Consider the following 11,017-nt stretch of genomic DNA (forward strand, 5'->3'; position numbering starts at 1 on the left):
CCAGCCAGAACAAGGTGACGTCACAGAAAGCTCCACCCGACTTGCTTTTCTCCAAAAATGGCATACTCTGGGGTTGGAGAACAGAGGACTTGCTGTCGTCCATTCATCTTCCATTCGTCTCCTTGATATGGCTAACTAGGGTGTCAGCATGAGATCCGAACACCATCTGCTCGTTTGAGTGCTGTGTGCTAAAGAAATCCTCCAACGGAAAGTGCACAGGTGTCCACAAATGCTTGACACAAAAGAAAAAAATCAGCCTCTTACCAGACACTTTTATCTCCAATCAAGAGATCACACGTGCAGATGGTGTTCGGATCTCACGCTGACACCCTAGTTAGCCATATCAAGGAGATGAATGGACGACAGCAAGTTGATGCCAAAAATTGCGTCCCCTGTTCTCCAATCCCAGAGGACGCCATTTTAGGAGAAAGTCGGGTGGAGCTTTCTGTGACGTCACCTTGTTCTGGCTGGTGGTCTGACACCGCGGGAATTTTAAATGTTTACACTGACTTTATGCACCTTATCTATGTAAGTGCAATACTTTAATACATTTTTTGCTGGTTTATCGGGTCACACTATGAAGTTTTCTTCTTCTGTTTTAAACCTTTCCTTGCATGATGTGGAGAGCCGTCTGATGTGATGGATTCGTTCAAGTGAACCTGTAGTTGTTTATTCATCTCCTTGATACGGCTAACTAGGGTTTCAGTGTGGGATCTGAACACCATCAGCTCATTTGATCTCTTGATTGGAGATCAAAGTGTCTGGTAAGAGGCTGATTTTTTTTCTTTTGTATCAAGCATTTGTAGACACCTGTGCACTTTCCGTTGGAGGATTTCTTTAGCACACAGCACTGTGTTATTGGATTTTGGGACTTTTAATTATTTAATATATGAATGTGGACTTATACAATTTCAATTAAATTATGCACATTTTTTATGTAGCAGCATTTATTTGATTTATTATGGTTCATGATTTATTTTGTGTACAGCGCACTAATTTTTTTATATGTTTTGTATTTTCAGGTGTTCAGGGAAAGAGTAGCAGCAGTTAACTAATTGTTTCACTATTGTTTCAGAATATATATGTTTTCACACATTTTTTTCACATGTTGTATTGTCTGGGGAGTAGCGCAGTTTTTTTCCGGTTAAAAAAAATATGCATTGATTGATAAAAACAGAAAATACCTTTTAGATCGGCCTACCCAGTAGTGAATTTTTGCGTTCTCAGAGCCACCTGGTGTTAATGGGACTCTTGCTGCGCAGCGCTTTACAACGTGAGGGCAAACAGTACAGTTACAATACAATTCAATACAGGAGGAATCAGAAGGCCCTGCTCAGTAGAGCTTACAATCTAAAAGGGAGGGTCAAGTGGTACAAAAGGTAATAACTGGAAGAAAGAACTAATGAAGAAGAAAATAAAGGTACAGTTGTCAGGCAGAGGCAGGATAGGCTTCCCCGAAGAGAAAAGTTTTCAGAAAGCGCCTAAAAGTGTACAGTGTAGGAGATAGACAGATTGGGGTAGGGAGTTCCAGAGGATGGGACAGGCTTAAGAGAAGTCCTAGAGGTGAGGATGGGAGGAGGTGACGAGAACTAGGGAACAGGCGGTCTTGGGAGGAACGAAAAGAGTGATTTGGATGGTATTTTGAGACATATTATTGATGTAGCTGGGAGCCGCGTTGGTATTCGTATTTTAAATATAATTTGTTGGGTGAGCGGCAGCCAATGCAGGGATTGGCAGAGGGTTGGCAGACACTGATTGGTTGGTAAGGTGGATGAGTGGCAGCAGCATTCATGATGGACTGAAGGGGGGATAGCCTATGAAAAGGTAAAGCCAGTGAGGAAGGAGTTGCAGGAGTCTAGGGGAGAGATGACCAAGGAGTGGACTAGGCCAGGGGTGGGCAACTGTGGCCCTCCAGCTGTTGTAGAACTACAAGTCCCATGAGGCATTCCAAAACTGACAGAAGCATGACTCCCAAAGGCAGAGGCATGATGAGACTTGTAGTTCACCAACAGCTGGAGGGCCACAGTTGCCCACCCCTGGACTAGGCGCTTTGTGGTGTCAGTGGTTAGGAAGGGGCGAATTTGGCAGACTTTGCGGAGGTTGATAAGGAGAGGACAGAAGTGAGGGTGATCTATACAGATTGTGAGGTGCAGAAGAGGGGTGAAGGAAACAGAGTTTAAGGAGAAGACTTAAATGTGAAAAGGAGGGGTAGAGAGAGCATGTTACAGAGAGGAAGGAGAACTGAATGGGGAAACGAGGTTATCTGCAGTCTGGTGTGTTGCAAAGTAGTTTGCTGTAGATTATCGCTTTGTGCAAGAGCAGAAGTGCCACTTCATTACCGAACCCCAATTTATTGGAAGAACCCCAACATGTGACACCCTAGCATGTGTTCCCTATAAAGGTAGTCTAACTTTATACTGTGCTGGGTGTGGATGGAATTTGCCAGTTAATCAATCAGGAGTTAATAATAGGCACACATCTAGCAGAGGGAACTTTTCACAGCAAAATTAAACTGAGGGCAGGGTTGTAAAGATTGAGATAAGTCCATCATTTAGATAAGAGACTTAAAAACTAAATAAACATCACAATAATGTGAAACAGCAGTAACATAGATGCAAAGTTTACCATAACGACATTGAGAGCAGTCAGTCTGTATTCAGTTCAACCTATTGGCGCCGGCCGAACGCAAATGTGCGGCCTCCCAGCGCCTGGGCCTAGATGCCGAGCGGCCGCACATTTGCGTTCTGTTAAAAGAAAACATATGTGCTGAGCGCGTGGCATGCGCGCTTCCAGCACACACATCCGGTACTCACGGAAAGGTCCCGATCTCCTCTTTCAATCGAGACGTTTCCTGATCATGTGACCAGCGTGTCACAGCGGTCACATGACCCTAAACCCTGCCCCGGCTTCTGAAACCCTTAAAGGGCCGGGAGGCTCCAGCGCCAAGGAATTAAGGTGGATGTGAAGCGGCAGTAATAGAGATGCTAACTCAGAGCTCCAACATTCTATCAGCTCCCCCAGCAGTCTCCCTCACATCTTCCAATGGCTATCTGCATTTTGTTTATCTCTACATGCAAAAGCCCTTAGACTGCTGCTGGGCACTGCCATCTTGGATGTCAGCAGCTCCAGCAGACTCGTAGCTGTCACTCCAGTTGCAATCTGCAGTATTCCTAAGGCTTTTGAATGTCTACACAAGGAGGAGTTTTTACAGGTAAATAACATGCCTGAAATATGTTAAGGTTACATAAATTCTTATGGCAAGATTGTTGTTGAACCTCTTTCAATCAGCAGGCTCTCTGAGCCTTCTTTTATGCATCTCCCATGTTTTGAAAAACATTAACTGGTTCAATTAGGGAGGTGTCAACTATATTTAAACCCAGGGTCAAAACTCATTTCGGCATGTAAATACCCTTTTTCCTCTGTATATCATCAGTATAAACAGAGCTACCTGTATCTGTATATTAGCAGCACTTAAAGTGGTTGTAAATCCTTAAGGTTTTTTACCTAAAAAATATCTTCTGTGAGTGGGATCTCCCCGAGTCCCCACTTATATTTATCTGAGCCCCATCACGATCCAGCACTATGTATGAGAGCAATGGCTCTCCCGGCTCTGTCCCTCCTCACTGGACACATCGATAGCAGCGGGAGCCATTGGCTCCCACTGCTGTCGATCACCACTCTGTGAAGAGGGAGCAGGGGGCAGGGCCGTGCCCCTCTGTCTGTGTCTATGGATGCAGTCAGCTGGGCTCAGGAGAAAGCCCACACAAGTGCCCCCATAGGTTGCAGCTTCCTATGGGAGCAGTGAAGGAGGAGCCAGGCGTGCCAGAGGTGAACCCAAGAAGAGGAGGATTGGGGATGCAAAACCATTACACAGAGCAGGTAAGTATAACATGTTTACTATTTTAATAATAATAAAAAAAAAACCTACAATCACTTTAAGCAGTCCATAGTATATGCAATTGTTTTTTCTGCTTTCACTATGGGTGGAAGGAAAGAAAATTGCTCGATTTCCCCATCAACACAGTGTTGATGGGGGTATCCCTCCGCAGCACTATTATTGTTTTGCCAGCGGGGCGCCTTCTCTGCTGGCAGAATACAATGATCTCTGCTTGCGGCTATAACAGTTGACAGGCAGGTTGTATTGAAGCCATTTGATGGATTGACTTTAGTACCACCAGCCTTCCCATAGATGAATCGAATCTCGGCTGGTCCTTGCTGAACCGGCTGAGATTCAATCCTTTGATGAGCTGTAGGCAGGGAAAAGTGGGGGAAGCAGTTTGAGCCAGCCAAGTTGCTATTGGTTTGCACAGTTCTCTCATTTTAGCGCTGAACATGTTTACAGGCGGGAAGAGCACCAAGATGAACTCATCAGTGTTGGGCTTTGCCCTCGACCACAATGTGTTGCTTAACAGCACTGAAGATAAGAGACCTGGCTGCATACATTCTTAAAGTGTTACTAAATCCAGGACCCTGCACTCACTATATCCAGTCTCCTCAGACCCTGCACTTACTATATCCGGTCTCCTCAGACCCTGCACTCACTATATCCAGTCTCCTCAGACCCTGCACTTACTATATCCGGTCTCCTCAGACCCTGCACTTACTATATCCGGTCTCCTCAGACCCTGCACTCACTATATCCGGTCTCCTCAGACCCTGCACTCACTATATCCGGTCTCCTCAGACCCTGCACTCACTATATCCAGTCTCCTCAGACCCTGCACTCACTATATCCAGTCTCCTCAGACCCTGCACTCACTATATCCGGTCTCCTCAGACCCTGCACTCACTATATCCGGTCTCCTCAGACCCTGCACTCACTATATCCGGTCTCCTCAGACCCTGCACTCACTATATCCGGTCTCCTCAGACCCTGCACTTACTATATCCGGTCTCCTCAGACCCTGCACTCACTATATCCGGTCTCCTCAGACCCTGCACTCACTATATCCGGTCTCCTCAGACCCTGCACTCACTATATCTGGTCTCCTCAGACCCTGCACTCACTATATCTGGTCTCCTCAGACCCTGCACTCACTATATCTGGTCTCCTCAGACCCTGCACTCACTATATCCGGTCTCCTCAGACCCTGCACTCACTATATCCGGTCTCCCCAGACCCCGCACTCACTATATCCGGTCTCCCCAGACCCCGCACTCACTATATCCAGTCTCCCCAGACCCCGCACTCACTATATCCGGTCTCCTCAGACCCTGCACTCACTATATCCAGTCTCCCCAGACCCTGCACTCACTATATCCGGTCTCCCCAGACCCTGCACTCACTATATCCGGTCTCCCCAGACCCCGCACTCACTATATCCGGTCTCCCCAGACCCCGCACTCACTATATCCGGTCTCCTCAGACCCCGCACTCACTATATCCGGTCTCCTCAGACCCTGCATTCACTATATCCGGTCTCCCCGGACCCTGCACTCACTATATCCGATCTCCCCGGACCCTGCACTCACTATATCCGATCTCCCCGGACCCTGCACTCACTATATCCAGTCTCCCCGGACCCTGCACTCACTATATCCGGTCTCCCCGGACCCTGCATTCACTATATCCCGTCTCCCAGGACCCTGCATTCACTATATCCGGTCTCCTCGGACCCTGCACTCACTATATCCGGTCTCCCCAGACCCTGCACTCACTATATCCGGTCTCCCCGGACCCTGCACTCACTATATCCGGTCTCCCCGGACCCTGCACTCACTATATCCGGTCTCCCCGGACCCTGCATTCACTATATCCGATCTCCCCGGACCCTGCATTCACTATATCCGGTCTCCCCGGACCCTGCATTCACTATATCCGGTCTCCCCGGACCCTGCATTCACTATATCCGGTCTCCCCGGACCCTGCATTCACTATATCCGGTCTCCCCGGACCCTGCATTCACTATATCCGGTCTCCCCGGACCCTGCATTCACTATATCCGGTCTCCCCGGACCCTGCATTCACTATATCCGGTCTCCCCGGACCCTGCATTCACTATATTTGATCTCCCCGGACCCTGCATTCACTATATTCGGTCTCCCCGGACCCTGCACTCACTATATTCGGTCTCCCCGGACCCTGCACTCACTATATTCGGTCTCCCCGGACCCTGCACTCACTATATTCGGTCTCCCCGGACCCTGCACTCACTATATTCGGTCTCCCCGGACCCTGCACTCACTATATTCGGTCTCCCCGGACCCTGCACTCACTATATTCGGTCTCCCCGGACCCTGCACTCACTATATTCGGTCTCCCCGGACCCTGCACTCACTATATTCGGTCTCCCCGGACCCTGCACTCACTATATTCGGTCTCCCCGGACCCTGCACTCACTATATTCGGTCTCCCCGGACCCTGCACTCACTATATTCGGTCTCCCCGGACCCTGCACTCACTATATCTGTTCCCCCTGTACCCTGCATTCACTATATCTGGTCTCGCCAGGCCCTACATTCACTATATCTGGTCTCCCCGGACCCTGCATTCACTATATCTGTTCTCCCCGGACCCTGCATTCACTATATCCGGTCTCCCCGGACCCTGCATTCACTATATCTGGACTCCCCGGACCCTACATTCACTATATCTGGTCTCCCTGGACCCTGCATTCACTATATCTGGTCTCCCTGGACCCTGCATTCACTATATCTGGTCTCCCCGGACCCTGCATCCACTATATCTGGTCTCCCCGGACCCTGCATTCACTATATCTGGTCTCCCCGGACCCTACATTCACTATATCTGGACTCCCCGGACCCTGCATCCACTATATCTGGTTTCCCACAGTACACAGAACATGGAAATGCAATTATTTTAGTAAATAAAAACTGCTAAATACCTTTTCTCATCAGCAGTTAAGGGAATCTTGTGACTTTTATCAGTTTCAAGTAGAGTACTGGTTAAAGCTTGTAGGAGGAGTTTTCATTCTCCCCTGATTGTCCTTTGAGGCTGCATAACCCCTGAACCACAACATTGATTGGCCATGTGCTGATCACATGCACTCTTCCAAGAAAAAAAAAAACCCTCTCTAGCAATACACACCAATCTGAGCATGTGCAGCTTGCCCCCAAGGCTTTGTTCTATCAACAGATGGATTGGGGACAGTAGAAGAAGGGTAGGATCAGAGAAGACATGATCAAACATTCTATTTACACAATGGTGAGGATTAACCCCTTAGGTTCCACAGTGAGTATAACACGCATGCTTTACTGCATATACAGACTGATTTTACTGTTGTGGGTTAGTAACACTTTAAGCGCAAAATTGATGGTAAGACAGTCGATATGTGTGTACATTATCTGTACTCGCTGCCCAGAGCCCAGCTTTTGAATAATTACATAAAAACAACATAAATTCGCTTTAAAATTTTGACTTTTAGTTAACCTGTGTTGTCTCTGATATCATTCTCCAGGTACACAACGAAACATTTGAACGACGAAACTACCTCGAAGCAAATCAAGGCGATGCTGCAATAACGGCGGTGAAGCCGCGCACAAATCCTGCTGTGGACATAAGACAGTATTCCGCAATGACTGAGACGTTCCAGATTTTAGTGATTGCGATGACCATTTCTGCCCAGCCCCCCTCCACTGCTGCTGTCTGTCATCTGCCTTTTCTTTACCCTCCTTTTTAATCCTTGTTCTTGTTCTTACATAAGCTCCATCTTCATTTTTGTGCCAAAATCAATGAGAGAAAAAAAAATACCCTGGGAGGCAGTTTAAACATTTTCAAAATGGCCGTTTCATTGGCAGCTATTTCTGCGTTGCGTTAAGTTTTTCCTCTGTGTTGGGGGAAGATTCTGTGACTTGAACTTAATATTTTTAAACTTATTTTTTTTCTTCCTCTGCCAGAAAAAAATTAAACTAATATTTAATATTGCTTAAACTGCATGGCGAAACTGCCGATTTCTACTGTTTAAAGAAAAAAAAAAAGAGAATTTTTTTATTATTGTTTCGGCTTTTTGTTTTCTCACGTGCAGCCAAGAAAAAAAAAATGAACAGAAGTGTTTAAATTAACTGTTGTACAAAAAAATGGTACCCAGCACAATGTTTTTTTTTTTTTTTCTTTCTGAATTAGAAACAGGAAACTTTTTAGGTTGCATTTTGACTCATTTTTGTAAGGATGTATGTTGTATGTTTAATTCTTTGAAGACTAACATAAATAATGTGATGTGTGCGTATCAGAATTACGTATGCATGTTTATGTCAAATGGATGGCTGTTAAAATAATAAAAATCAGCTTTCATTTTTCTAAGTGTGGCCTGGTATATAATTCTACTTAAAGTCAACCTGAACTGAAAACGTGAACATTTGCTTTTTTTTTTTTTAATAGGGAACATATAAAATGTTTAATTGTGCTTGAACAGTGACCTGAAAAATGTTCCCATTGCCTTGTATTTCTTCTGAAAATCAGCAGAGCACTTCCTGTGCCTAGGCACTCTTGTGTGTGGAGTGTCTTAGCTATTTGCAGCATGCAGTCATCTAAGGCAGTGTTGTCAGTCTCAGGAGATTTGGTGATGCTCACTGTTCTTCCTGGAGAGGAAGGTGTACTTGAGGACCTACAGTGCAAGGATCTCCCTGATTCTGCTTAACCCCCCTGGCGGTATTCCCGAGTGTAGCTCGGGGTAAAGTTTCAGCACCACAAGCGGTAACCCCGAGCTACACTCGGGCTTACCATGCGGCTCTGCTCCGGGATCTGTTCTTCTCTTACCTTGTCCTGCGCTCCCGCGATGTCCCTCCTGCAGTGTCCCCTGTAATGTCCTCCGGCGGATGCCGGCATCTGTCTTCTGGGTTTCGTTCCCTGCGACGTCGGGACGTACGGGGGACAGAACTGGCGGGAAATTTGAAAATGACAAAAAGTGACATTTACTAAATACACAAAAATCACATCGTAAAACATTACTGTATCAAACCATTTCACATACATTTTGTCCCGAGTGCTTTGTCCTGCGCCCTGCCTACATTTTTATCGTTCTTTCTGCCTGGAAACTGAGAAACGTCCATGGCGTCCAAAAAGCGTCCCTTTAGGTCAAAATCGGTTTTAGACCAGCTAGAGAACAGCGATAGTAAATCAGAACCACTTGCAGAATTGAGTGATAATGAATCGTGGGGGAAATTCGTCATCAGACACTGAAAACGATTTTGTGACTTTGCTCAGTGATGTGCGAACTTGGCGCTATATTTAAAATTTCAGTGTTTTGGTTGGATTATATTATTGAATTAAATTTATTATTATATTATTATTTTTTATGATTATTAAATTATAATTTATGATTTCGTGGTTCAAATTTTACCCGGGATGTTTACTAGGCAGTCAGTTATTCCTAAAAATTACAGGCCTACAATAAAAAAACAACATATTTCCATGCAAAAAAAAATGTACCGCTTTGAGCACAGAAATACTGACATAATAGGACAGCTAGGGAGGTTAAAGTGGAACTTTAGTCAGAAAATGAAGCCCTGCTAGATCACTTTAGGCTGCAGGAATAGCTTTGTAAAAATAAGTGACTATACTGTTTAAAATCCAGTAAAAGGCACTGTGTCATCCTGCTCTGCACATGCTCAGTTGCACTCTATTTTTTTGCACTATTGAAAATGTAGAGGCCAATCTGCTGACAGCCTAAAGATTTACTGCTGCTCAGAGCCTCTGAGCAGCAGTAAATCTTTAGGCTTCAGCAGAATGACAGCCAATCCAAGAAGAAACAGGAGCAATACTGGAGTCAATTTACAGCACACACTATTATTGGTAGTGTAATTATTAATGTGGAATGTATGTTCCTGGCTAAAGAACATTATTTTTTTTATTAAGTTGTTATGGGATGTTCCACTTTAACCACTTCATGTCCGGACTCTTTCACCCCTTTCCTGTCCAGGCCAATTTTCATCTTTCAGCGTTATCACACTTTGAATGACAATTGCGCGGTCATGCAACACTATACCCGTATTAATTTTTTTGAGACAGATAAAACGTTATGTTGGTATTTAGTCACCACTGAGATTTTTATTTTTTTGCTATACAAATGAAAAAGTCCAAACATTTTGAAAAAAAGTGTTTTTCTTATAAAATTTTGCAAATAAATAATCTTTCTTCATAAATCTTGGCCAAAATGTATTCAGCTATCTTTTTAGTAAAAAAAAAAAAAATAACCCAAATTAGTTTTATAACCAAAAATTTTAATTTTTCCCAAAAATTTTTAACGTTTTATATATATATATATATATATATATATATATATATATATATATTTTTTTTTTAACATACTGTCACCCGAGCAGTACAGTGTCACCATAGTATTACTGTACTTTTTGTGGGGGTGATGAATATATATATATTTTTTTCTTTTTACACTGATTGCTTTTACACCCATAAAGGCTGTAAAAGCAATAATTTCTCCTTCTCTCTGGCTGCGTTCTTGCAGCCATTGAGAAATACTGTTTGAGCTGTGATTGGTCACAGCTTGTCACATGGTACAAGGCTGTTGTGAAAAGCCTTGTACTATGTGACCTCAGTGATCATTCACAGATTTCACACGTAGTAAGCAATGGTGTCAGGAAGTTGTGATCACTGATTGGTCAATCAGTGATCACATGATCGGGACCTCACACAGAGGTCCTGTAGAGTGATTGGTGTTCCGCTGTGTCCTCCGGATCGCAGTCCCGCATGCTCCCAGGGAGCACGCACAGGCAGGGAAATGGGGAGGACGTTTATGAACGGCCACCAGCTCGTGCACTGCTTGTCCAGCCATTTATGTACATGGGCCGGGTGGGAAGTGGTTAATTTACTGCGCAAATCTCTTTCCCCTACCTTGGTTGCTACTTCTCATTCGTTACTCTACCAGCCATCATGTGGGAGCTCTGCCTCTACTAAGATGGCTGACTCTATACATATACACAGTGCAGAACCTGGCATGACAAGGCAGTAATGAGAAAAAGATCAACTAAAGGGAGCCGACAACAGGCAAAACTAGTGACTAGTCCTTTTCTCCTTGCTTGCTTTGTTTGCTTACTTCGG

General features: G+C 44.8%; 1 protein-coding gene across 7 annotated transcripts in view; it reads left to right on the forward strand.

Moving 5' to 3' along the window:
* The window catches only part of CYRIB (CYFIP related Rac1 interactor B), a 261,661-nt gene extending 253,406 nt beyond the window's left edge, over positions 1-8,255 (forward strand). For all 7 annotated transcript variants that reach the window (XM_089677502.1, XM_089677498.1, XM_089677501.1 and 4 more), the window contains one exon: positions 7,419-8,255. In XM_089677502.1, the coding sequence (XP_089533628.1) occupies positions 7,419-7,482 (64 nt within the window). In that variant the 3' untranslated portion in view covers positions 7,483-8,255. The remainder of the gene's footprint in view (positions 1-7,418) is intronic.
* Positions 8,256-11,017: the final 2,762 nt, after the last annotated feature.

The sequence above is a fragment of the Staurois parvus genome, unplaced genomic scaffold (assembly GCF_062004578.1).
Source record: "Staurois parvus isolate SC_StPar_1 unplaced genomic scaffold, SC_StPar_1.0 ptg000187l, whole genome shotgun sequence".
NCBI lineage: Eukaryota > Metazoa > Chordata > Amphibia > Anura > Ranidae > Staurois > Staurois parvus.